The sequence below is a fragment of the Balaenoptera borealis genome (genome assembly GCF_965194805.1).
Source record: "Balaenoptera borealis genome assembly, chromosome: 12".
NCBI classification, from domain to species: Eukaryota; Metazoa; Chordata; class Mammalia; order Artiodactyla; family Balaenopteridae; genus Balaenoptera; species Balaenoptera borealis.
Genome location: NC_138869.1, coordinates 9,056,672 through 9,083,897, shown reverse-complemented (window position 1 = coordinate 9,083,897; position 27,226 = coordinate 9,056,672). Strand labels below are relative to the sequence as shown.

The 27,226-nt window shown below is 47.4% G+C and overlaps 1 protein-coding gene across 4 annotated transcripts in view; it reads left to right on the top strand.

Moving 5' to 3' along the window:
• Positions 1–6,271: 6,271 nt before the first annotated feature.
• TSEN2 (tRNA splicing endonuclease subunit 2) overlaps positions 6,272–27,226 on the top strand; it is a 38,156-nt gene continuing 17,201 nt past the window's right edge. The window contains exons 1-7 of one of the 4 annotated variants that reach the window (XM_082345911.1): positions 6,275–6,351; positions 11,843–12,065; positions 12,240–12,454; positions 14,218–14,299; positions 18,323–18,359; positions 23,353–23,878; positions 25,030–25,107. In XM_082345911.1, the coding sequence (XP_082202037.1) occupies positions 11,906–12,065; positions 12,240–12,454; positions 14,218–14,299; positions 18,323–18,359; positions 23,353–23,878; positions 25,030–25,107 (1,098 nt within the window). In that variant the 5' untranslated portion in view covers positions 6,275–6,351; positions 11,843–11,905. Of the gene's footprint in view, positions 6,352–9,876; positions 12,066–12,239; positions 12,455–14,217; positions 14,300–18,322; positions 18,360–23,352; positions 23,879–25,029; positions 25,108–27,226 lie in introns of those variants that run through there. The other 3 variants (XM_082345913.1, XM_082345912.1, XR_014232393.1) reach the window with 3 other exon arrangements.

Here is a 27,226-nt window from a genome sequence, read left to right as displayed (position 1 = left end):
TCTTCGCTGGGTTACCTTGGGTTAATTACATAACTTCTCTGACTCAATTTCCTCATCTTCAAAATGGGGAGTATAAAAGTATTCACTAATAGAGCTGTAAGGAGGAATAAGTGAGTGGGAAAATGAGCCAATACAAGGAAAATGCTAGGCTCTACCTGCATGTCTTATTATTTTGTGTATTATGACAAATGTAAAGGATGAGGAGAAAGAGGAAAAGTGAGAAGACTTTATTACTTTGTAGTGATTGATCGTTAGCACTCATGACCTCCCATGCTGGTCACTGCAGCCCCGGGAGGTGGACAGAGTGAGAACCGCCCTTAGTTTCTGGTTGCAGCACCTGCTTCTGGAAAGTGGGCGTGACCCCTCCAGGCCACACATTAAATGGTCCATGTGACCATGAGTTCAGAGAAAATGACCAAAGGAAAGGGAGGGAGGGAGAGAAGCCAGAGGGTGTAACCGCTTCCAGCCACCTCTCTCGCACACAGGAGCCACATCTTCCCGGGACCCCTGCACCCCGTCCTGGTCCTCTCCGGCCCCCTCACAGGGTTCCCATGGCCTCACCTGCTGCCTGCTGCTCCCCGGCAGGCACGACAGTCACAGGGAGGTGGGACCACTTGTGTGATGCCAGGATGGGCTCTTCCTCTGGAAACACTGGCGAACTGGACCCCACCAGCCACATTCCCATAACAGCAGAGCCAGGCCTGTGCACTTCCGGCCTAACCTGTGTGCCACTTCCTCTGATCACCTTCTCCCAGGTTCCTCTCCGACCCTCCCAGGGTACTGGCACCCGCGCCCCCCATCTTCAAACCGTTGATCCTAAATAGGAAAATTATTTTGGTTTTGTAGTTTTCTATCTTTGTATTTATTGGTTTGACTGAAGCATCTTTTTGTGCAAAAATTAAAATAGAGAAATGAATACAACAAATAATTTAACAGTCACCTATAGTCCCAACCATATATTTGCTTCTAGTTTTTTTTTTTTAAGAAATAAAATGTAAAGCTAAAACCCCTTATCTACTACCCAAGTCCCACAGATAACTAATGACTTTGGTGCATAACCTTCCTGTTATTTTAAAATAGTTTAGCATACCTATACATACACTCAGGACTTGGTACTGTTTGGGGTGTGTTTTAATTTATACAAAAGGTATCATAGGATTCATATTGTTCTGCTTCTGGCCTTTATGAGCAAACATGTTTGTGAAATCTATCCATGTTGATAATCATAGAAGAGCTAGCTTTTCATTGCTGAATACTTTTGCACTTTATGAATCCTTCGTACCACATTTCATATGTCCATTCTTCTAGGGATGGACATTTATGTTGTTTCCCTTTTTTATTATAAACCATCATGCTTCGATTTAAGAAAAAAAGGAAAATCTTTGTATGTGTCTCTCTGGGCATCTCTACCCAAGTTTCTCTAGGAAATTTACCCAGAAGTCGAATGTGTTTGATTAATCACAGGGAGGAGTAGGCATACCTGGGATCCACTTCCCCCTCCAGTGCTTAACCCCAGTGTGTGACCTTGGGCAAGTCACGTCACCTCTCTGAATCGGTTTTCTTACTTGTAAAACGGGTGTGTGATAACCCCTAACTCACTGGGTGGTTGTCAGAGAATTAAGTGAGACTATCTCTAAAAAGCAGCGGGAATTGAGCACATGGTAGTTGTACAGCGGCTCCCACCATCCACGCTACAGGTTTTTCTAGCAGCCAAAGTAGGATCTAAAGGCAGTGCCCCACCCTTTGCACTAGGGCCTCTGGGCCCAGCAAAGCACTGCCTTGGAGTCTTGCCCAGCCCACCCCTTACACTTGCTGCCAACTCTATCTGCCTGCCTAGCCTGGTGTCGCCTCCGTAAATAATTGAGCAAATGTAACCTTCAGCGTCTCAGTTTCCTCGCCTGTAAAATGGGATGATAACACCTGCTTTGAATGACTGTTGTGAGGCTTAAATGCTAGAGAATGTCTGCAGGGCAGTTGTTAAAATGTAAATGCCCTTTCCTGCACACCCTGGACCCTTTCTCCTTCACAGCAGAGAAATTATCTGAGGTTTCGTCTCGACGGCAGGGAGAAGCTGAACTGTGCCCCTCGTTTGATTTTCGTTTCCAGCCCTTGCGTTTTCCGTTGCGTGCTGCGGGTAAACGCGTGGAGCCTTTCGCTTGGTCCCTGTGTTTGTTTTCCTCGCTGGAAATTGGAGGCTGGGTGGTTTAAATTTGCTAAAATATCCCCATCTAGTGGCCTCAATGAAATACTGCAGGGCTCATTCGGGCCCCCGTCTGGGAAAAACAATGAGGCGACAGCGGAGGCCGCCCTGCCCAGCTCAGAAACGCCAGTGGCTCCCCATTGTCTACAGGGTAAAGTCCAAATGCCAAGCCTGGAATTAAAGCGCCTGCACGATTGGACCGCGCCCTGCCTATCGGACCTTATCGGCGTCTTCGACCTCCTAACCCGCCAAGCCCGGCTCCTCCCTCTTCAGAACCTCCAGGCCCACACCTCCTGGCACGTGGGCCTGCCCTGTGCCCCCGACTGCCGTCTCCCTCCTCCTCCACGCTCTCCCCAGGCTCACCCTTATCCCAGGCTCAGCGCAAAGGCCTCCTCTTCCCGGAAGCCTCCCGGGTCCTTCAACCCATCTGGGTCTTCCCTGACCTCCCACCAAAACTTGCTGTGCGTCATTTTTGTATTTCCATATTTAAAGCTGTGCTTTATCAATGCACTGCCCTCCCGTATCCAACATGATAGAAGAAAATGAATGCAAGCCCCCTGGTCCCGTGGATTTGGATCCTCACCTGGCCTCCACTACTTTCTAGCTCTGAGAACTTGGGCAGGGAGGGAACCTCAACTGTGAAATATCGGTGAGAACACCTATCTCACAGGACTGTGGTGAGAGTCAAGATTGGATGCAAAGCGGCTGGCACATATGAAGGCCCAATAACTTGTTAGGTGGTCACATAAAATACACGATACCAACTGAATTTGAATTTCAGATAAACGATTTTTTTTTAGTATAAGTATATCCCAAATAGTACATGCAGGTTCTGTGTTCCCCTTCACAGACACATGATGTTAAGGATTATCGTTCATTTTGTTAGATGTGCTGCTGATATTGGGAATATACATATACAGTCAATCCTCATGATTGGCAGATTCTGCATTTGCAAATTCACCTCCTGGCTAAAATGTATTTGTAATGCCAAAACCAATATTCACAGTACTGGATCACTTACAGACACGCACATGCATAGACAGGAGAAAAATTTGAGTCTCCCAATATGCATGTTCTCAGCTGAAGTCAACCGGTGATACTCTGTCTTGTTTCAGCTCTCCTATCATAAACAAGTGTGCTTTTTGCCATCTCGTTAGTGCCACGTTTTTCATGTTTCTGTGATTTGTGTTGGTAATTTTAAAATGAACCCCAAGGGGCTTCCCTGGTGGCACAGCGGTTAAGAATCCGCCTGCCAATGCAGGGGACACGGGTTCGAGCCCTGCTCCAGGAAGATCCCACATGCTGCAGAGCAACTAAGCCCGTGCACCACAACTACTGAGCCTGTGCTCTAGAACCTGCGAGCCACAGCTGCTGAGCCCGCAAGCCACAAGTACTGAAGCCCACGCACCTAGAGCCCGTGCTCCACAACAAGAGAAGCCACCGCAATGAGAAGCCCACACACCGCAACGAAGAGTAGCCTCCACTCGCCACAACTAGAGAAAAGCCCACACGCAGCAACGAAGACCCAATGCAGCCACAAATTTAAAAATTAATAAAATAAAATAAATTTATAAAAAATTTAAAAATTTTAAATAAATAAAATGAACCCCAAGCAGAGTGCTTAAGTGCTGTCTAGTGTCCGTAAACCAAGAATGCTGTGACGTGCCTTACGGAGAAAATACACTTGTTAGATGAGATTTGTTCAGGTGTGAGTTATACTGATGTGGGCCATGAGTTCAATGTTCATGAATCTACAACAGACATTAAAGTGTTTTTAAACGAAAGCACACATAAAACAAGGTTGTGTATCGATTGGTTGATGAAAATGTTGTGACCAGAGGCTGCCAGGAACCGACCTGCATTCCCTTAGAAGCAATGGTTCAGTGTTCACCAATTCAGTGTTCATGGTGACTCTATAGAACTTCTGTGAATAACGAGAATCAACTATATAGATATATATGTAATAAAATTTAAATTCTTACCTGTTAGAGTCACATACTTAAATATTATGAGTGAAATTATATGATGTCTGGAATTGCTTTAAAATACACCAGCAGTGGGGAAAAGGTGTATTTATGGAGAGTGTAAAAGAAACAAGATACCAAAGGTTGAAGATGCTGGAAGTGATGTACTTTTTTTTTTTTTTTTTTTTTTTTTGCGATCTACTTTTGTGTATGTTTGAAAAGGACCATAACAAAAGGTTTAAAATACACACTGTTGGGAGATCCCTGGTGGCCTAGTGGTTAGGATTCTGCGCTGTCACTGCTGTGGCCCGGGTTCAATTCCTGGTCGAGGAACTGATTTGCCGAAAGCTGCACCACACAGTGGGGAGTGGGGGAACACCAAGGAGAAAATCTTGGGGGAAGAATATCTTGTTCATTAGCTTTAGCTCTGGACCCTCTGTGGGGACAGGGCTCCAGATGATGGCCCCTGAGATCCCATTATGGGCGCATCCCAAGCCGAGTGCCGAGCACCTGCTGAGGTTGTGGAGACCTGGCTCTAGTCTCAGCGCCACCTCAGACTTGCTCTGTTACCTCTGGCAACTCACGGTGCCTCTGAGCCTTTTTTCTTATCAGTTAAGTAAGGGAGTTGAACTGGACACCCTCGGAGTTCCCTTTCATTTTTAAAAGCCTCTCATTCTAAATCCAGTATTTCCTCCATTGGCATGTTCTGGTGCAATATTACAGCCTCCCTCCACCTCTCTCTTCCCAACCCAAACCATCCCGATACCACTATTCTGTGAATCTTGCTCAAGTTCTCCCTTTTTTGCAACGTTCTAACCAGGAAGCTATTCGGCTTTTGATTTCTCTAAAATCTGAACTCCTGAGCTGAGCAGTTAAGGCCCCTGCAGGCAGACCACCCACTTAATGCCACATCTTGAGCTCTTTCTACTAGAAGCTCACAGTCAAAGAGGACCAGGAATCGGGGACAGCATAGGGGGCACCAGACTATTGTGGGAACACAGAGGCAAGTCACCCAAGCCAGCCTGGGGAAGCAAGAGGAAGTCTCCTGAGGAAGAGATATCTGAGGTGAGGCCTAAAGGATGACCAGGAATCACTGCTCCAGACAGGGGAGAAGGATGTTCCAGGTAGAGACAACAGCGAGTGGGAAGGCCTGGAGACAAGAGAAAGTTGGGAAAGGTCCAGATTTCAAAGCCTGTCTCACCTAGCCCCATAAATCTCTCTGGCACAATTTGCCACCCATCCCTGTCACCCGCCTTCCCCACCTGCGCAGCATGTGTGGTATGGGTGCTGGGGACCCTGGGGTTCATATTTAGGAAGGTGTTTATTGGACTCCCTACCAGGCCTCCTTTAAAATAACCAGGTGGGAGAAGCTTTTACAATTCCCAGGGCACTTTTGTTTTGCTCCTCCCTCATAATCCTGACGACCCATTTTTCAATAGAGGAAACTGTGGCTCAGAAAGGTTAAGTCACTCACTCAAGACCACACAGCCAGTGAGCGGGGAGGTGGGGATGCAAATGCAGGTCTGACTCCCGCCTGTTGTCCTTGACTTGTCCTTGACGCTGCACAGGGCGGCCAGTGCCCACAGTGGCTTTTGGTCAGTGCCCTGTGCGAGGGGGCACTTCTTACAGTTTCCCTGCATGCTGCACTTATACAAAAGCATTGAGAAATCTGAGGTCTGCGGGCTGAGCTCAGCGGACCCGCTTCCTCAGGGCTGGGGTCATATCAAGTCCGGTCGCTTCAAGAGTCCCATCTCCCCAGGGGCGAGGACCCAAAGTCCTTAGACCTGAGTTCTGAGTCTAGTCCTATCACTCTAACTCCAATACCTCCCAGCTACGTGACATTGGATAAGTAACTTAGATCTCATCTGTAAAATGGATCTTGCGGGATTGTTGTGGGGATTAAACGAGAACAGCATCTGTGCAGGGGGGTATCGCTACGATCGCGGGGAAGGGAGCAAAGAGGACGCGCCGCCTCTGCCTTACACCTCGCGAGGAACCAGCAGCACCCACCGAAGACCCGCCTTACGACCCTGCGCAGGTGCGCTCCGCAAACACCCGGTGGGCCCTCCCTCGGGCTCTGCGGCTGCGCAGTCGTCCGGCTTTGCGGCCGCACTGCTTGACGGCAGCGGTGTCCGCCCCCCCGCCCGGCGTTGCTGGGGTAACGGCGAGCGCGTGGGGCAGAGGAAGGTAAGGCTCCGGGGTCCGGGAGCAGGTGGTGTCCCGGGGCGCTGAGGGCGGTGCCGCAGCACAAGTGGGGGTCTCCGCCGCGGGAGGAGACATCGCCTTTTTCGAAAGCCCTCCGGGGCGAGAGCGGAAACGGCCCACAGAAGTTCCCCGGGTCTCAGAGTCGCACCAGACTGGGCCGGGACGCGGGGCCTGGCTTCCTTGTTCCACCGGAATTAGCCCCTTTCCCCTTCTCCGTGTACCTGTAGCCCTCTTTTTTATGTCCTTTCTGGAAACATTGACGCCACGTCCATTGCTGGGGGCAGAGGACGTCAAGGTGCACCTGACACCGGCTCTGCCCGAGTGGAGCTTTAGCCGCTAGTAGGGTTGCTGGGGGCGCCACTCTAGGGAACCAGCAAAGGGATGCGTAATGACAAGGAGTTGCGGGTTTGTTGGGCCCTTAACAGTTCTTGATCATTAGTTGCAGCTACAGCTTCCGTCGGGCTAGCACTTCACATGGTAGGCCCAGTACCAGGCTCCTTCGCACAATTACCCATCTAATCCTCACAACAGCTTGCAAAGGTTTATCGTTTGTTTACATGTCTAGTCTCGGGTTCTAACCTGAAAGCTCCCCAGAGGCAGGATTGTTTGCCTTCTCCCTTTAATCCTTGCCTCCCCTGGCCCAGGAGGTACGCATTTGGAGCTTCAACGGTTTTTTAATTGGGAGAATGTGAGTTTTGCTGAGTGGGAGGTTTTAACCAGGCTGGTTTGGCAAGGTGGGCCCACGGGGTTGGAAAGTTAAATGAAGCTACCTCCCCCCTTTTTTGTTTTACTTTGTTTTGTTTGGAATAAACATTTACTGAACACCCAAAAAGTGTTAGCTTATCCGCTCAAGGGAAGAATTAGGAACAAGTCCTGCTTTTGATAGAAAAGTAAATGTACTTAACACTATTGGTGCCTCGAGTTGGTATGCCCAGGTTTAGAAAAGGAAAAGTAACAGCTTCTTCCTTACAGGTGCATAGCAGTCAACCCCTGAGTCCCTTTCCTCATCTGTACAGTGGAGATGGCTGTTGGCATTGAGTTTGAATAGGCCATCCTATCACCAGTAGTTGACAACTTTGGCTACATATTGAAATCACCTGGGTCCCAGTCCAGAATTTCTGATGTAATTGTAGGTACAATTGTAGGCCTGGGCATTGGAAGTTTCAGAATTTCCCCAGGTGATTCTAAGGGCAGCCAAGCCTTGAGAGCCACTTTTATATGTGACCCCAGTTTAATTTTCTTAATCTTTTCTTTTAAACTTTTTTTTTTTCCTCTCTGCCCTGCCGAGTGGCTTGTGGGATCTTAGTTCCCCAACCAGGGACTGAACCCGGCCCCTCAGCAGTGAACGCATGTCCTAACCACAGGACTGCCAGGGAATTCCCTCTTAATCTTTTCAGTTGTCATTCCCGGCTTGAGAAGCTGCACAGGCATCAAGCCTTCACATCCCCAACCCCCTGACCGATGGCCCAGTCCTTCCTATACATTTGTGTGTGCTTCAGACACGGGTCCTCTTTGAAGCCAGTCTTCTCACCGTGCCCTGTCTCCCTGCCTTACTGGCCTCTCATCTTCCAGCTGTGGCGCTGTGGCCAAATGACCTGCCCTCTCTAAGCCTCCATTTACTCATCTGTGAAATGCGGGTAGTGGTACCCACGTGTGTAGCGTTGGCACAGTCAGTGCCTGGCATGTTGTACCTCCCAATGATGGTTAGCTGTTGTAATTGTACTCACATCCCACATCTCATCTCCCATCGTGCTGGTCTCCTATCTTGGCACTGAAGAAACATTTCTTAAATGCCTATTGCAGATATGGAGAATAACAAACTCAATCCTTTCTCCCCTGCTTTCCCTTCCAAGTTCTGCACAAGGCAACTCTTCTACGAAACTATGACACGAGAGATCTTCTGGTTTGTCCTCTTGAATTTTTTCAGCTTTATTGAGAGGTGATTCATATACAATAAAATTCACCCTTGTGAAATGTACAATTCAGTGATTTTAATATATTCAGAGTTATGCTGCCAACACCATCACTGCAATCTAATTGTAAAGCTTTTTCATCCCTCAAAATACACCCCATACCTATTGGCAGTCATTCCCCATAGCTCCCTTCCCCCAGCACCTGGCAATCACTAATCTACTTGGTGTCCCTTTGGATTTGCCTGTTCCGGACGTTTCATATTAATGGTCTTATACAATGTGTGGTCTTTTGTGACTGGCTTCTTTCACTCCACATAATGCTCTCAAGGTTCACACACGTTATAGTCTGTGTCAGTACTTCATTCCTCCGTTAATTGCTGATAATATTCCATTATATGGATATAGCCCATTTTGTTGATCCATTCATCTGTTGATGGACATCTTGGTTGTTTCTACTTTTTGACTGTTATGAGCAATACTGCTGTAAACATTCATGTACATATTTTTTTTAATTAATTAATTTATTTATTTTTGGCTACATTGGGTCTCTGTTGCTGCGTGTGGGCTTTCTCTAGTTGTGGCGAGCGGGGGCTACTCTTTGTGGCAGTGCACAGGCTTCTCATTGTGGTGGCTTCTCTTGTTGTGGAGCACGGGCTCTAGGTTCACGGACATCAGTAGTTGTGGCATGTGGGCTCAGTAATTGTGGCTCCTGGGCTCTGGAGCGCAGGCTCAGTAGTTGTGGCACACGGGCTTCATTGCTCCGCGGCATGTGGGATCCTTCTTGACCAGGGCTCAAACCCGTGTCCGCTGCATTGGCAGGTGGATTCTTAACCAGTGCGCCACCAGGGAAGTCCCATGTACAAATTTTTGTACGAACGTGTTTTCAGTTTTCTTTTACCTACCCAGGAGTGGAATTGCTGGAATATATGGTTACTTATTGTTTAACATTTGAGTGGCTTCCAGACTGTTTTCTAGTTCTGTTCAATTTGAAGATGAAGAAACTGGGTTCAGGGAGCTTTACGTGGGGTGTTGAAAGCCACATGATCGTAATGGCAGCTTTGCATATATGGAAGGCCTACTAAGAGCCAAATTCTTGATATGCTTGCTGTCACATGTGCAGAGGTGGCACTAAACTGGGATTTTGAGGGTTTGTGGAAAACTGGGAATCTTTTGTGGCAGGAACCTTCTGTCATGCAAACTTGGGTTGGAGTACAGAGTTCTTGCCATCAAGTGTCATAGCTCATTTTTGCCTTTTTTTTTTTTTAGAGTGTAATAGCAATCTGAAAGGGAAAATCCTAAACAAACCAGGCAAATTGAAACAGAACTTTTTCACTTGTTTGAGAGAATTTAATTGGAAGTTCTTGAAGTTAGCCATTAAACATTTTCTCTTTCTTAAAAATCTCAAAGGTAATATATACAAATCAAATACTAGCCAAAAGTTAAGTTATAAAAGTGCAATGATCATAAAAGTTCGAATTATTCCTGGAAATCCCTAGAAGGTGCCTCACTAGAGACCCGCATCCTGCCTCAAAAAAGCCCAATACAACAGCATTTTAATTTTTAGAACAAATTGCCGTTTCTTCAATTGAATGCTAAATGCAATACAATTGACCCTTGAACAACGCAGGGGGTCAGGGCTCTGACCTTCTCTGCAGTCAAAAATCTGAGTGTAATTTATAGTTGGCCTTCTGTATCCCTGGTTCCTTCATATCTGAGGTTCTGCATCTGTGGATTTGACCAACTGTGGGTAGTGTAGTACTGTAGCATCTACTCTTGAAAAAAATCTGGGTGTAAGTGTACCCATGCAGTTAAATCCCATGTTCAGGGGTCGACTGTAGTTGCTTGGGTTGAGTGATAAATTGGCAAGTGAAAATCTACTTAAAATGCCCTTGGGAGGAAATTTTAATTGCCCATTAACATGTGGTGTACATAGTATTGTTATGAATGTTATATAGCGATATGTATGTGTGTGTGTGTGTATATATATACGTATATACACACACACATAGATGTATGTAAAATGCATACAGTTGTGCTCATTATTTAATTCCATTGAAGGACTCTTATTTAGAAATTAAATTATTTTAGCATTTTGCTGCTGGGAATACTTTGGCAATTCTATGACGGTTCCAACTTGCTGATTCTTACTTTTTATTGTTACTTTTGTAATTGATTTATCAACGTCTCTAACTTCCTTGGTCTTTGTTTTTCTTTGTCCTCATTTAATTCCTCAACATCTTTGGGAGGGTGGATAAAGGAATCATTACACATTGGACAAGGCTTTTGATTTCTTTTTAATGGGCGTAAACCCTTAAAGCCACTCAGCTTCCTGCCTCAGCTTTCGCCGCCTTCACTGGCTGTTTCAGGCTTGATTACATCCTTTGCCCAACAGGATGCTGGTATTGAGTGCAGGAGGCGCCTAAATAATCAGTCGTACTTGTTCCCCTGTGAGGGTTTGGAGCCATGGAGGCTAAACACGTGTGTGATACAGCTCCACTGTATCTTCAGGCACCAGATGTGCTGTCCGTGTAAGTCGGGTCCGGAGCCGGGACTGAGGGCGCAGCAGATTCAGGTCCCCTGTCACATTCCAGGGCACCTGCCCAACGAGCGGAGCGCCAGACCCAGTCCCCTGCACTGTCTGCGTTTCCCCCTTGCATGTGGTTGAGTTTTCCTGAGTCAAATGCATCTGCTGTGGCTCTCTGTCTTTATCGTACAACGCACTCAACTTGACTTCCTTCCCCCAGCCATTATTGAATTGCAGCCTGTGTGCGTTTTGTCCTTGTTTTGTTTCCTCGGGTTGAGGGTAAGGCCTGGAAGGGAGAGGTACTGGCTTCGCCTTCCTTTCCTCCCTCGTAGTGCTGGGCGCGTGGTAATTCCGTAATTCTCCATAAGTCTCTGTAACCCTCCAGCCCCTAACCGGGGGAAACAGTGAGCCTTCCAACAAGAGGAGGCAGCCGCTGCCTGTGTTCACAGCGGAACCCAGAGGGAAGAGCGTGGCCTTGGGCGTGCAGCAGACCCGGGGTCATCCAGGGCCCCCACCCTCCAGGCCTCTGACAACATCTGTCTAACCTGGCTCTGTTTCCTCATCTGTCACACGGTGTCCTTAGCGCTAATAGCAATAGCGCCATAGTAGTAATCATAGCGAACGTGCAGAGCAGTCAGTGCTGCGCGCCGGGGCTGTTCTAAGCTCCTATGGGTCTAAACTATAAGATGGAGTCTGTATTTATCGTTGTTTTGCAGATGGGGAAACCAGAGCACAGAGAGATCAAGTAACTTGTGCCCCAGGTCACACAGCTGGGCAGTGGTGAAGCCGATTCCCATCCCTGCACCCTGGCTTGACACTTGCTGCTCTTAGCCACTCACGCTTGGTGCTGAGGAGTAGACCCCTAAATGATGACTGCTGCTGTTGTTGTTACTATTATTAATTTACCCGAAAAACTGGGAGATGATTGACCGAATGTGTGGAACATATTTTCAGGTCCTTTTTTGGGAAAGGAGGTGCTCACTAGATTTACTTCTCTGAGGACAGGGTCCTTTTGGTTTTCTCTTTCTATCCCTAGCACCTCTGATGATTGGGAGCCTCTGGTGGGTGCTCGGTAAACGTCTGTCGGCCGCTTGAGAGGATGGGAGGAATCCTCATGGGCAGAAATCCTCTTGTGCTCGCTGTCAGGAGACCCACGAGGAGCATTGTGACCATGGACCTGTCACTAGGCCTCAGTCTCGTCAGCTGTAGTGAGAAATGGTACCACGGCATTGTTGTGGGAAGTAATCGAGATGCCCTGGGTGGGTAGGGTTTGTGCTGCTCAAACAAAATCTTCTCGTTACTCTGCCTTTTGCTCACTGCTTTATAAATATTTTTCCCACAGACCACAAGGTTTTCTGAGCCTGGATATAAATGTACTCACATGTTTGGTCAGTACAGTTATTGATTGACTTGTTTCTTTCTCCCTGTTACAGTCTTTAAAGAACAGTTACCTTGGAAAATGGCAGAGGCAGTTTTCCGTCCCCCAAAGAGGAAAAGAAGAGTGTATGAGAGCTATGAGTCTCCTCTGCCGATCCCTTTCGGTCAGGAGTGTGGTCCTAAGAAGGACTTTAGAATATTCCGGGCCGAGATGATAAACAACAATGTGATTGTGAGGAACGCAGAAGATATGGAGCAGCTCTATGGGAAGGTATGTGCGGGCAGCCTCAGCTCTGCTGCTTCCTGACAGCCCTGAGCCAGCCGTTCTCTCCCCGTCCACCCCCAGAAACAAACCATGAATGACCCATGTGCTTTCCTTGCAGTTTAGGCCAATGTAGGAACAGAATCAGGTGCCCCGAAGCCATAAGCCCAGAGGACAACTCCCAGCCACAAACCCACATTTCGTCAGTGAAGCTGGGTCAGTGCATTGACCTTTCTTGTTTTTTGATTATAAAGGCAACACATGTGCATTGTAAAAAAAAAAAATTCAAGCAATTTACAGAAATGTAATGGGTAAAAAGTAAAAATTTCCCTCTCACTGCCACTCCATCCCCAGAGGTGACTGTAGGGTGGCAGATTGTTCTGGCTCTGGACAAACCAGATGGGGCTTCAGCATGTCCTCTGCTCGCTCTCCTGGTTGAGGACCTCTTCTTACATGAGGACGAGTTCCAGTTTTTGCTTTTTCCATCAACGATAGGTTTGGGATGAGATTGGAAGCTTGCTTATTTTTTCCCCCATAGCCAATTCAACACTGGAGGCATTTTTTTTTTTTTTAATAAATTTATTTATTTATTTTTGGGTGTGTTGGGTCTTCGTTTCTGTGCGAGGGCTTTCTCTAGTTGCGGCGAGCGGGGGCCACTCTTCATCACGGGGCGCGGGCCTCTTCACTATCGCGGCCTCTCCTGTTGCGGAGCACAGGCTCCAGACGCGCAGGCTCAGTAGTTGTGGCTCATGGGCCTAGTTGCTCCGCGGCATGTGGGATCTTCCCAGACCAGGGCTCGAACCCGTGTCGCTTGCATTGGCAGGCAGATTCTCAACCACTGCGCCACCAGGGAAGCCCCTGGAGGCATTTTTAAAGCAGCTTTATTGCGGTATAATTTACAGCCATAAGATTCACCCATTGTAAGTGCACGATGCAGTGACTGTAATGAATTCATAGAGCTGTGCGGCCACCGTCACAGTCCCCACGGCCCCAGAAGGTTCCCTGGTGCTCACTGTACTTCACCCCTGTCCCCACTCCCAGCCCAGGCACTCCTGATCCGCTTCCTGTTTCTGTCATGTGTCTTCTCTAGACATTTTATATAAAATACATGTTGTAGTCACCTTCCCAAAGTGGGGTACAGTGGCTGGCACTGACCAGGGGTCAAGTACAGTCTCCTCCCCATTCGCAATATGTAACATTAAGCGGAGGCTTTGTGAAGTGCCATACACGTGATTTATTCTGATTGTTCAATCTGGGTGGAGGGTATAGGGTGTTCATTTTATTATTCTTTCAGTTTTCTATGGGTTTAAATATTTTCTAATTTTAAGGAATGGGGGGGGTGGGGAATCAATGTTTCTGGAGTCAGCGGGAAGGAGAAGAGTAGTACTTCAGTTCTGCGTACAAGAGAATCCGAGAAGCTTTTTGTTCCTGGGGGACGCGGCTCCAGGTTTTAGGCCACTGCTCCTGGTCCACATGTGCAGAGGACATCCTGCCTCTGCCTGCCCTTCACCTTCAGCTTCCCAGACCGGGACTGAGACCACTACTCACGAGACAGATGAGGTGCCCTGGAAACTTCCCAGCTCCCTTCAAACGATCGGAGAGAGAAAACGCTAAGGTGTTCACCAGTAATCGTGAATTATCTGGAATCAGAGGGAAGATGTCAAGCTGTGAAAAATGCAGTGACTCTCTTGTTAACTCAAATAGTTACTCTCCCTCAGCTAAAAATTTGGTAACTAATCCTGAACTAACTCTATTTTTTCTCTTCCCGGAAGGGTTATTTTGGAAAAGGTATCCTGTCCAGAAGCCGTCCAAACTTCACAATTTCAGATCCTAAGCTGGTTGCCAAATGGAAAGGTAAACTTGTGCAACATTCAGTTCTTTTGGCAAATTATCTTTTTCTTCATTTTTGGCTCTAACACCAGATTATACAGTAAAATTCTAGAGGAGAAGTAACGTGCCACTGGTAATTTTACTGGTAAAAATGGCAACTAGAATAATTCTAATCAAGGTGAAAGGGTTCCTATGATGGGTGAAAATGTGTTTCGTCTAATTTCTGGAATTATCGAAAGTGTTATTTAGGCTTTTCTGTTGTTAAGCATTGCTCAGCAGAGTCCTGTGCACGTGGAAGGTACTAGTAATTAAGTGGCTCCTCACCTATATGCAAGGTGGGTTTTATATTTTATTTCTAGAAATTAACCATGACATTGATGTATTTGTTAAAACATACTAATGTATATGGTTCCCATTTGCTGTTCCTCTTTAATTTATAAATCTTTCATCTGGGTGTATTTTTCTAAGGGAGTCTCATGGTAATTATATAACCAATACCAGCAGGTTAAAACAGAATTAGAAAGGATTTTTTAAAACATCTAATTGCAAGAAAAAATACAAATTAAAACTGCACTGAGATACCATTTCAGCAATCAGAGTGGCAGAAATCAGAAAGTTTGACAATGTGCCCCATTGGTGAGCCCCTGAGAAACACTCTCACGCGTTGCTGGTGGGAGTGCAGGTGGTATGGCCGTTACGGAGGGGACTTGACTGTCTCGAAAAATCATATATACATTTACTCCCCACCATCCTCCTCTCCCCCTAACCCCTGGTAACCTTAATATGCTTTCTGTGTCTTTGATTTTGCCCATTCTAAATATTTCATATAAGTGGAAACCTTTTGTGTCCTTCACCTAGGATAATTTTTTCAAGGTCTATCCATGCTGTAGCATTTATCAGAACTTTATCCTGAATACTATTCCATTGTATGATATACTTTGTTTTGTTTATCCATTTATCCAAAGGTGGATATTTGGGCTGTTTCTACTTTTTGGGTTTACGAGTAGTGCTGCTGTGAGCATTCACATACAGGTTTCCATGTGGACATACGTTTTCATTTCTCTTCTGTGTGTACCTAGGAGTAGACTTGCTGGATTATATGATAATTCTATTTTAATTTTATGAGGAACCACGAACTGTTTTCCATAACACCTGCGTCATTTTACATTCCCACCAGCAATGCGTAAGGTTTTCCAATTTTTCCATATCCTCACCAACACTTGTTATTTTCTGTTTTTGTTTTTGATGATAGCCATTTTAATGGGTGTGAAGTGGTAAAAGTTTTTCATTTTAATGAAGTCTAATTTATCGTTTTAATTTTTTTTTTTCTTTTCATGTGCTTTTGGTGTCATACTAGGGAACCATTACCAAATCCAAGCTTGTGTAGATTTTCCCTGTGTTTCCTTCTAAGAGGTTAATAGTTTCAGCTCGTAAGTTTAGGTCTTTGATCTATTTTGATTTAATTTTTCTATGATGTAGGGTATGGGTCCAGCTTCATTGTTTTGCCTGTGGATATCCAGTTGCCCAATATATGCATTTACTTTTAACCCAGCAATTCCACTTCTGGGAATTTATCTTAAAGATACGCTGGCAAAAATATGAAAAGAAAGAGCCCAAGGCTATTCATTGCAACACTGTTTCTAATGTTAAAAGACTGGAAACAACCAAAATGTCCATGGAAGGTGGGGATCCCAGCTGAATGAACTATAGACCATTCATATAATGACACGCTGTGGAGCTGAGGTAGGAGCGGGCCATCACTAGGATATATTTCTCAGCAAAGAAAGCAAGGTAAAGGAAAGTATGCTATGGCTTATCTAGGGGGAGGGGAATATAAATATATTTTTGAAATGTAAGGAAGGATAAATCATAGTTTTTTTTAATGCCTGTGGTCGAGGGGATGGAACAGGATGGAGAGAGAGGTGGGACTATAGATTTGACCTTGGAACCTTGTAAATGTATTACATGACAACAAGGTGGTGTAGCCACAGAGGAAGCTATTTTGAGTGACTTTAAAACGTGGGAATTTGACTGTTCAGTCCTAATGGGATAGACTTTGTATCTCCTGCCACAGTGTTGTTTAACAAACCACCCCAAAATTCAGTGGCTCTCAGCAGCAAGCAGATTGCTCATTTGAATTTCCGGGTTTGCTGGGTCGGTCCACTGATCTAGGCTGGATGTGCTCATCCGTCTGGTTAGTTATGGGTCCACTGGCTGCACTATTAGAAGTCCAGTGATGGATGTAGCTGGACTCACTGGTGTCTGGTTGTCTGTTGGGTGGCTGTCAGCCGATCTAGGATGGCCACAAGCGGGATGAGGGGGGGAGGGTACCGGGTATGTCGTCCTCCACAGGCCAGCCCGGGCATGTTCTCACGGTGACTGTGGATGTACTGAACCATTTAGAGATGAAGTGATATGAGGGATCTGTTTCAACGTAATCTGGGGGCCAGGGGAGTGGGCAGAAGAACAGGTGGAGCACCATTGGCCGTGAGTTAATTTAAAGCTGAGTGATGGGAACATGGGAATTTATTATACTGTCCTCTCTACTTTTGTATGTTTTCAATTTTTCCATAGAGTTTTTAAAAGGGAGAAAAAAAGTAGAGCAAGTAGCATAATGACCCTGCCTGTCCCCATCACCCAGCTTCAGCAGTTACTAATATTGGGCCCCCCAAAAATAGAAAGTTTTCAAATAGTGTAATGGTCTTAACAGTTGAGAATCTTTTCCTGATCTATGTAGTAACTAAGTTTTAAGTAGGGTAGAAATTTGAAGGAAATGAATTTAGGCCAAGGAAACAGAGATTAAGGTTGTGGGCTGCCCTCAGGAAGTAGATCTCAAATGTCCATTGCAACATTTTGGCTTCAACCTCATCTTCTGCCCCCTCTCCACCCACCCTCTTCTACTCGTTGGTACCACGGCCACCTTGGGCTGCTGGCCGATGTGTGAAACTGCCATGCGTTTGCCATCCCCAGCCTTTGTGCATGGTGTCCTCTGCCTTTTTCCCCTGGTCCGCCTGGCAAACTCTTACTCATCCTTCAGAGCCCCACTCAATTACTCCTTCTCCTTTGTGTTTTTTCCTAACCCTTCCAGGTAAAGTAAGCCAGTCCCTTTACAATACGTACTGTCCTTGCTCAGGAAGGGTTAGAATCAGCTTGGGTTAGAATCAGTCATGTCTGGTCTGTCTCCCCAACTAGAGTGTGAGTATCTCAAGGAGAGGGGATTTGCTTTATTACTTCTGTATATCTTGTCCTTGGCACATGGAAGGCTGTCAGTAAAACGTGCTAAATTGTAGCTTGTTGTTAAATTACCAGAGGAGGGAGGTCTCCTTAGGTCAAATTACTAAGGAGATAGGAGTCTGTGAACTCACCTCCCTAGGAATTTAAAGCCGAACATCATCAATTCCAGGCCTTTAGAGCACCAGAGAGGAGGCCGAGTATGGGAAAGGAAAGATGAGCTGCCCAAAGGCAGGGTCAGGGAGGACCAGGACAAAAACCCACACCGTTAGTGACCTGGTCAACATTTTACGCGGAAAGACTCTTCCAGCCAGATGCCTAGAGCTGGAACTAGAGCCTGGAACTCCCAAACCCACATCCAGAGCTAACACCGCCGTGAGATCTACTTCAACATCCCTTTCCTTAGGCGCATGTGAGCAGCTGTCACAGAAGATGCTTGATGGAACACGGAGAACGGGGGTAAAGTGTGTAACTTTAGGGCTTCGGTACTCTCGCCTAGAAGTTGAGGGCCTGAGCATTCGGAGGTGGCAGAGTTTCCCCTTCCATGCTGTCGCTGCTTAGCTGGAGTGTTGAGAAGGATTCCGAGGTCACATCTAAGCCCAGCAAGAGCCCTGACGGGTCAGCAGCGCCTGCCAGGGCGTGGGTGCAGGGAGTGATGGTGTGTAAAGCACCTGTTTGGCTGCTTGGACAGGATTCATCAGCCTTCTAGGTGTGAGATTTTGTGAATCTTGAAATTCTTTGTCTTTTCTAGGTTATCAGTGTTTTCCCCCTTAAGGAAAATTTGTCTAAACTAATACAACTTCTTTGTTGTTGCAGATATGAAGACAGACATGCCTGTAATCACGTCAAAAAAGTAAGTCTTTGTGGACTTTGACCTTAGGCAAAATTATGGTTTAAATCAGATCTGTTTTCAGGTAGCCTTTTCTGGTGTGGTTGTCCACACCTTTTTTGTGTGTGTGTGGTAGTAGTAGTAGGTGTGTCCTTGAAAATTTTGTCTGAATTTAATGTGAATCAAATCATATTTGAATTGTACTAAGTTTATTTTTAAAAATACTCCTAAACCAAAACCTTTGCCAGTTAAATTCCTTCCAAAATATGAACGCTAATCCTGTAACGTATGTTGTCTGTAAGCACTAAGGTACTTAGGTTTGGAGCTGGCCTCCTGCGCTGTGTGGGCGTAAACAGCCCTGTCCTTCATCGCTCCACACTTGCGGGGTTAGAGGAAGCCGCTTTCCCAGAGGCTCTCACACAGACCCCCCACACAGCCACGATCCTTCCTTCCTCTGGGCTTTTGTCTGTGCTGTTCGCGTTTCCCAGAACACGGCTCCCTAAGCTCCCCGGCACGCGTGCCGCTGGCTATTCCTGCACATCCAGCCTACGTGCCAGTTTCCTGGAGCGCCTGCGCGCCGCCCTTTCCGCCGCTGCCCCCGCAGAATCTGCCTTGGCGCCTGTCGCTGTGCCTTACATCACACACGGGGCTTAGACTGTCATTTGTCAGAGGGCAGGGACCATGCCTGGTTCCCCTCTGCAGCCCCACACCCAGCGCTCCCTTGGTAGGATTTTGTTGAGTAAATGTTCCTCATTCTAAACGCTCGTCATCCCTGCGGGACAGCTCAAGTTGCAACTCTTCCATGAAGCCTTCTGAAACCGCTCAAGCCTACAGTGGTTCTTCATCTTGCTTCTGGCACGTACTGACAGAATCTGACAGCTCCTTTTCATGCTCTGAAACCCCACGGCCAGGGAGTGCCCTAGAGGCAGTGGCACCTGGGAGATCTCAGGGGCTGCTCTGGCCATAGCCACCGGCTGGGGACGGCGTGAGGCCTGAGAAGACCTGGCCGAGCCCCCATTCCACTGGGGACTGCAGTGTAGACAGGCTGCTGCAACCAACACTAGGATGCAGAAACAGCAGAAGCCCGTTCCTCAGAACCGCATTCCGATCGGGCTGGCAGGACAGATGACACGGCAGCAAGCCCGTTTGAATATGTGAGGTTCTTGGTGGGGGAGACTGCCGCCCGCCCCCGATCTGAAGGTCATCCCTCAGGTAAGCTCTGTAGAATGTGCAACATTCCAGGAATTTTATTGACCCTTGCGTCAGTTTCCTAGGGCTGCCGTAACAAAGTACCACAGACTTGGCGATTTTTTGTTTTTGTTTTTTTTTTTTTTGGCTGCGTCAGGTCTTAGTTGCGGCAGGCGGGATCTTTGGTTGCGGTGCGCGGGCTTCTCTCTAGTTGTGGCACGTGGGCTCCAGAGCGCGTGGGCTCTGTAGTTGCGGCACGTGGGCTCTGTAGTTGCGGCACAGGCTCAGTAGTTGCAGCGTGCAGTCTCAATTGCCCCACAGTACGTGGGATGTTAGTTCCCCGACCAGGGATCGAGCAGGCATCCCCTGCATTGCCAGATGGATTCTTAACCACTGGACCACCAGGGAAGTCCCAAACTTGGCAATTTAAGAGAACAGAAATTTATTCTCACGGTTCTGGAGGCCGGAGGTCCCAAATCTTCCATTTGCAGCGAACATCCTTCTTCACCTCTGGGCTGAAGAAGACCAGTAATTACTGGCCTTCTTCACCCCAGAGGTGAAGAAGGATGTTCGCTGCAAATGGACGAGGTGTGTTTGAGGGCAGAGGCACCTGAGAAGCTGAGCTGTATTCAGATGGCCCCGCTTGGTGTTCCTGGGGCCCCGGCACGGGTCTGCGTCTCCCGGCCCTTGGCTGCTTCTCATCGCAGCTACCACCTCCTCCTGCTCTCCCCTTATGTTTTCCAACTTGTACGTTTTACTCTTCTCTTTCTGCTGCTTCTCCAGCAGTGTTCAGGGTTAATCACAGCAGGACTTTTTAAGGCATTGCCAGCCAGTGAGAGGACAGCTTCTGCTCTGTGCCCCGTTGCCGTGTGTCGATCACAGGCTGAGTCAGAGGCTTTCTTCCACAGGCTTTAGCAGCCGCTGTTGCATTAAGCTTCCATAAACAAACATCTGAGGTCATTAGAGGCGGGAAAGCGGTGTGATCCCGGCATTCGGCAGAAGAGCAGAAGGTGTCAGGTGCTGAGTGGCTTAGCCGAGAATCACGGAAGAGCCAGCTCCAGAACCCAGATCCGGCACAGTGCTCGACCCACACGGCTGCCCCTGCTCCCGAAGAGCGATTCATTAAGGTGTACGTTTCCGTCCATTAAAATGTCATTTGTTTTTTTAAATGTAATAGGTATTGAGTCAAAATGATTTTGTTTTTCCAGTCTCCCCGAAAAATCCCACAGTCATAAAGTAACAAATATTTATTGCACACTTACTATGTGCTGAGCACTTCACATATCTCCTCTGCTTTCATCCTTGCACAGCCCCCTGAGGCAGGTACAGTTATCCTCGAGCCTTGGAGGGGAGGGCACGTAGCTGGTACGAGAACCTCATGCTCACAGTGAGGGCTTGAACTCACATCTGCCTTGACCGCTCTGCTGCGAAGAGCTGAGCGGGGACCTGTGTGCATGTGCACGCTCGCACTCTCTCTCTGTCTCAGTTCCACGTCTCCTGCTCAAAGTGGGAACTGTTGAACCTTTAATGCTGTGGTTCTTTCACATATTTTAAATCAGGGAATTTGATGAAAGTTGTGGATCCCTTCCCCAGGAAAATACACATGACACGAAAATTTGTGTTCAGACACAGGAGATTCATAGACCCATGAAGGCTTTAGCCAATGTTACAGGTGACATGAAGAGCATAGATCCTTTTAGATCTCTCATATGAAAGTCCTTCTAACTGCACATGAGAGAGGCTGTACCTTTCATACAGGAGAGGAGACACCCTGCTGCTCGCTGGGCAGCTACGTTTTATGCTGATTATAAAAAGGAGTGCATACGTGATCCTTATGAGGTAGTAGTACTATTATCTCCATCTTAGGGGTGAGGAAACGGCACAGAGCAGTTAAGTCATTGGCTTTGTCACCCAGTTATGAGGGACAGAGGGCTGAACACAAAACGTGCAGGACCAGAGTCCACGTGTGTAATCACTGCACCATCCTGCCTTGTAGCTGTAGAGCAGCCTTGCCAGGTCTTAATCTTTACATCTAAGGTACAGTCCCGAGTATATAGGGCTGCATGCTTATCCCCGTGTAGGATAAGCAGGGTGTGGACAGCTTGGAGATTGTTCTGATGAATCAGGGTTAATCAGCCACAGATCTTTTTTTTAAAACAGCAAAATGGGACTTCCCTGGTGGCACAGTGGTTAAGACTCCGCCTGCCAAGGCAGGGAACACGGGTTCAAGCCCTGGTCCGGGAAGATCCCACATGCCGCAGAGCAACTAAGCCCGTGCGCCGCAACTACTGAACCTGTGCTCTATAGCCCACGAGCTACAACTACTGAAGCCCACGTGCCACATCTACTGAAGCCCGCATGCCTAGAGCCTGTGCTTGGCAACAAGAGAGGCCACCTCAATGAGAAGCCCACACACTGCAACGAAGAGTAGCCCCCGCTCACCGCAGCCAGAGAAAGCCCGCGTGCAGCAACAAAGATCCAACGTAGCCAAAAATAAATAAATAAAATAAATAAATTTATTTTTAAAAAAAACAGAAGCCAGCTTCCTTGCTTCACTGTGTGTAATTATCAGTTTATAGACTATGACATATCCCATCATCCATGCACAGGCAGGATACTCAAGGTGAAGAGAAAAGTGACATCTGTCTTCCCACAAGCCACGTGTCTTCTTCGATGCTTTGCAGACTGATTGCTGTAGGTGGAGGCAAAAAGTGCTTGAGTTTTGCAATGTCTTTCGCCTTTGCAGATCAGATTCCACACACGTGTGGCGTCTTATGTCACATGACGCAGCCCAGCAGCCTTGTCAGGTGTTGACGCTGCTTCAATAGGCAGAATCCTTTTGTCTTGCCTGTAACTTTTTGTAACTTGGGAAGTGTTCAGGGCTTGCCTTCAAGTTTAAGAAACTAAGCATGTATTTTCTCATTAAAATATACTTTGAAAATTATGGAAAAAAGGGCCATTTTTTTATTAAGATGCTTGGGTGTATGTAACTATAATCATTTCTTTCCATACACAGTGGAGACATTAGTAAGTACTGTACTGTGAAAAATGTTTATTAAAATTCTCATTTTGCTTTCCAATACTAAACAAAGACTTTTTGCTATGACTGAGATACATATCTGAAAACATGACATCCAAAACTGAAAATAATGCAAAACAAACCCTGACAAAGGATGGCCATTTTCTCTTTAAATTTACCTAAATCATTTGGTCCACCAGTTTTAAATTGCATAAATTTTCACACTTTGTTAAACTGGGGTCATTTTTTTCAAATTAAGCAAATTAGATGAAGCTGTGTAATAAAAACAAAAAGTAATAGGGCTTCCCTGGTAGCGCAGTGGTTAAGAATCCACCTGCCAAGGCAGGGGACATGGGTTTGAGCCCTTGTCTGGGAAGATCCCACATGCGGTGGAGCAACTAAGCCCGTGCGCCACAACTACTGAGCCCGCACGCCTAGAGCCCGTGAGCCACAACTAATGAGCCCGCACGCCTAGAGCCTGTGCTCCGCAACAAGAGAGGCCACTGCAATGAGAAGCCTGCACACCGCAATGAACAGTAGCCCCCGCTCGCCACAACTAGAGAAAGCCCGCGTGCAGCAACGAAGACCCAACACAGCCAAAGATTTAAAAAAAAAAAAAAAAAAGTAGTAGATAATTATCGCAGAGCAGTTAGAAAATGCAAAAAAGTATAACGAAAACAACCTATAGCCCATCATTGAGAAGAACTATAGACATTTTGGCATACTGCCTTCCCATCTTTTTCACACATTCCACTGTCTTTTAAATATTGAAATTTAAGTGTTGTCACTAACAGAATTTCTACTTGACAGGTATCAGCGTAGCGTGGAATGGGCCACAAACCTCATGCGAAGACGAGGCCAGGATGAGAGCACAGCGCGTAGACTCCTTGAGGATTACACGAAGCCCCTTCAGCATCTTTGTCTGCAAAGGAATGAAGAGGGCCAGTTGTGTAACGAGCTGAACTCTGAAATGGTTTCCAAAATGGAAGGCACAGAAGATAGAGAGAAACTTTCTGCCACGAATGGGGTTGCAGGAAAGTCGCGTGATCTGGAGGATCCCAGCAAGCGATCAGACCGCCTGCAGGAGGGCTCCGGGCCTGACCCGATACCTACCCACGGCTCCGATGAACACGTGGCGGAGGTCACCGCTCCTCTGCCCCACGTCCACTGCGGCAAACAAGATGCTCTCCTCCCGCCCTTTGGCGCTCAGCCTGGGGACAGCAGCCAACGAGCAGATCTGGTCCCAGCCAGGGAGAGAGGGCCTGAGCACCACTACGTGCTGGTGGAGGAAGTCGTGTGTGACGCGAGTGAGAGGGAAGACGCCCCAGGTGGGGACGTAAGTAGAAGGAGAGAGATCACCTCCTCCAGAGCCATCTGTGTCTGGCCCAGAGGAGATGCTGGCCAACAGGGACGTCCCTTACTCGGAACCAGTAGCAGGCCCGTGTTCAGCACCCGGGACATGTGAGAGCTGGTGCAGGACCCACACTGCAGACCCTTCAAGGGCACCAGCCAGCCCTGGGTCCCAGCCCTGAGGGCTCAGTAGTCGTGAGGGCTGTTTCAACTGAAACTTCAAAGTCTGTGAATAGCTTAACTTTAAAAAATATATGGATATATATATAATATTTAAATAACATATATCTGTAATACATAACATAACACATAAGGTAAATCAGGTCCAGTAACATTCTCTCCCTTGCCAGGGAGAATAAGAAATGCAACGGTAGTTACGCAGTCTTGAGTGCAGCGGTGGGCAGGGGCTCACGTGGGGCGGGCAGCTCTCATAGGAGGAGCCTGGGCGCAGAACTAGATCCACTTCATTAAGGGACCTACAAGATAGTTGCCCCAGCATCTGTAGCAGCTAAAAGTGAAAAACAGTCTAATAGTTAAGTAACATGAGAAACACCCGTTTGAAGAAATATCTCGCCTTTAGAGTGGAGTTTATGAAGTCTCATTAAGAACCTAGGCATATGCTCGTGAGGTGCAGTTGGGTGAAAAAAAGCAACACATAAAACTGACCAACAAAATGATCACAACTGCAGGAAAAGTTCATGGGCGATAAAAGAAAGGAACTAAGTCAAAATGTTAATACAGTTGACCCTTGAACAACATGGGTTTGAATGTGGGTCCCCTTATGAAAGAGGATTTTTTTCAGTAGTAAATACTGTACTGCTGCACGACCTGCGGTGGGTTGAATCTGCAGATAGGAAGGAACGCAGACGTGGAGGGCCAGAGCTGGCTGTGAGTTACGTGCAGACCTCTGACTGCCCAGAGGGTCAGCACCCCAGCCCCCTGGTTGTTCAAGGGTCAGCTGTAGTAGAAAAACGAAAACTTATTCTTCTACATAAATAAATTATTTTTTAACAGAATTAATCCAACAAATGTGAATCTGGGAAATTTAGAAGAAAACGTTTGTTTTAAAATGCGCCCTCCTCCAGGTAACATGTAGTGCTTCCATTTGTTCTGTATGTATTTTATTTTTCTCTTCAGTTGTCGCCAAAAAAGAGACTGATATGCAGAAGAAATCCATTTAGGATCTTTGAGTACTTGCAGCTCAGCCTGGAAGAGGTATGTTCCCAGCATGTCGTCTTCTCAGCTGTCGGTCTCTGGGCCCGGGCAACGGCATATAGATGAGTCCGCCTCAAAATGCGGTTCTGCGTGCGGTTCAGCGCTGAGGTCGCCGCAGGCAGAGTCCACAGTCGGCCTGCCTGCGTTTCACTCCTCGGCCTTCATTTCATCGATTCTAAGATGTCCATTTGCGGGGGGCCTGCCCCGTATCATCCCACAGAGGTTTCCGGGGGGTTGTCTGAGCACTTCTTTTCACATCAAGGTTTCAGATTGTCCAAATATTGTGTTACTAATTTTTACCAGCTTCTAAAAAACATACAGGTTTATTGAGACACAGAGTACATACCATACCATTCATTCATTTAAAGTGTGTAGCGGTTTTTAGCATACTCGTGGAGTTTCACCAGCTTTTCACAGGCTTCGACGCAATTCCCCGAGTCGTGTAGCGACTGCTCGTTACATAAGTGGAGTCTAGGTATTTCCTTCTGCAGGATTACCAACACGTGTTCCCTTTACTGCATTCTCAAAAGTTGCTGCACGTGGCTTTCTAAACCTGCCTCGTATTTTCCGTCTGATTTGGGTCCTGTGTTCACGCGGCCATCAGTCCCCGCTTTTTTGCTTATGTCTGTACTGTACCCGGATTTGACGACAGCGCCCCTTCCTCTGTCTCCTGCCCTTGGCTGTGCCCTTCTGCAGGGGTGCTCCTGCCTGTCTGGAGGCTCCTGCAGCAGCTAGCTCAGTGCTTGGCGTATCTGTTGGTCTCAGGCAGTGCTTGTTGAAAGCGTCCACGCTGGTCATTTCATAGATGTGTTCACAGAGAAGTGATTGTGTCTCCGTATTCTCTTCACCTGCTAAGTCTGTGCTTCCTTCCTTGCAGTGAGGCCAGCGGTACAAAGAACAGGCTCTCAGAGCAGGAAAGGATGTTGGGATTTATTTACTCCATCTACTCATTTTACAAATGAGACAGCTTAGTCTACTGTTGAACACAGTAGCCACTAGCCGCATGTGACTGTTTAAACTAATTAAAATTGTGCAAAATTAAAAATTCTTTTCTCGGTTGTGCCAGCCACGTTTCAGATGCTCAGCAGGCACACGTGGCTACTCTGTTGGACAGCGCTGGGGACACCATCCTCTAGGTCCCTGACCTCTCTGAGCCTCAGATTTCTGCTCTGTAAGATAAGGGTGATGTAACACCTTGTTCATAATATGTTCTGGAATTAAATAGTGCACGTGATGGCTTCAGCACCGTGCCTGGTGTATCGTAGATGCTCAGTAAGCATTGTGCCTGCTGTTTCTGTTATTACCATCATTAAGTCACTTGTAAAAGCTATTTAGTGGCTGCTTGGAACTCTTGCAATCAGTGTTTAGCAGGGACTGCCTATGTGCCAGGCACTGGGCTGAGTCCTAACAGTCCAGAGTTAAGCAGAACGTGGCTCTGGTCCTAAGACAGCCAAAGATTGCAGCTCAGTGCGATGGGCACCGTGTGGTGCGTGGGCTGTGCCAGTGCTGCTCCTCTCGTGCCCCACGTCTGACGTCTGTGAGGCGCTTGATAAGTATTTGTTAAACGGATGTGTACAAGGTGGGATGGGCACAGAAACTGGTGGGGTCCAAAGGGATGCGAGCCACCTGGAAAGACTTTACAGGGTTGGTGGTACCTGCAGGTGTTAAAGGGTAGATAGGGGATTGCCACGTGGACACGGGGGACGGCGGGCCCTTGCATGCAGCATGGTCCCAGAAGCGGCCGCCCAGGAGGGGAGATCACGGAGGGCGCGTCTACGAGTAGGGGGTCTGACCTGGTCCTGGTGGCACCGGGGCACTGCAGGCGGCTGTGCAGGGGAGTGGCAGGGACCAGAGCTGGCATCCGGGTGAGGGCAGGCTGGAGGGCTGAGCCGTCAGGAGGCAGCCAGCCTCTCGGCTGTAGGGGCGGCAGCAGCGGGCGGAGGGCGAGGCTTCGGTGTCAGAAGCTGGGGGCTGAGCCTCACTGCTCCAGGCGGTGACCAGCTGGTGCTTTTCACTGACTCTGTTGCTCCCTCTTCCCGCACACCCGCTGAAGGAATGCCACAGTGATGGGAGACAGGAGATGAGGTGGTTCTCATTCTTGGAGGCCGCTCGCTTCCTG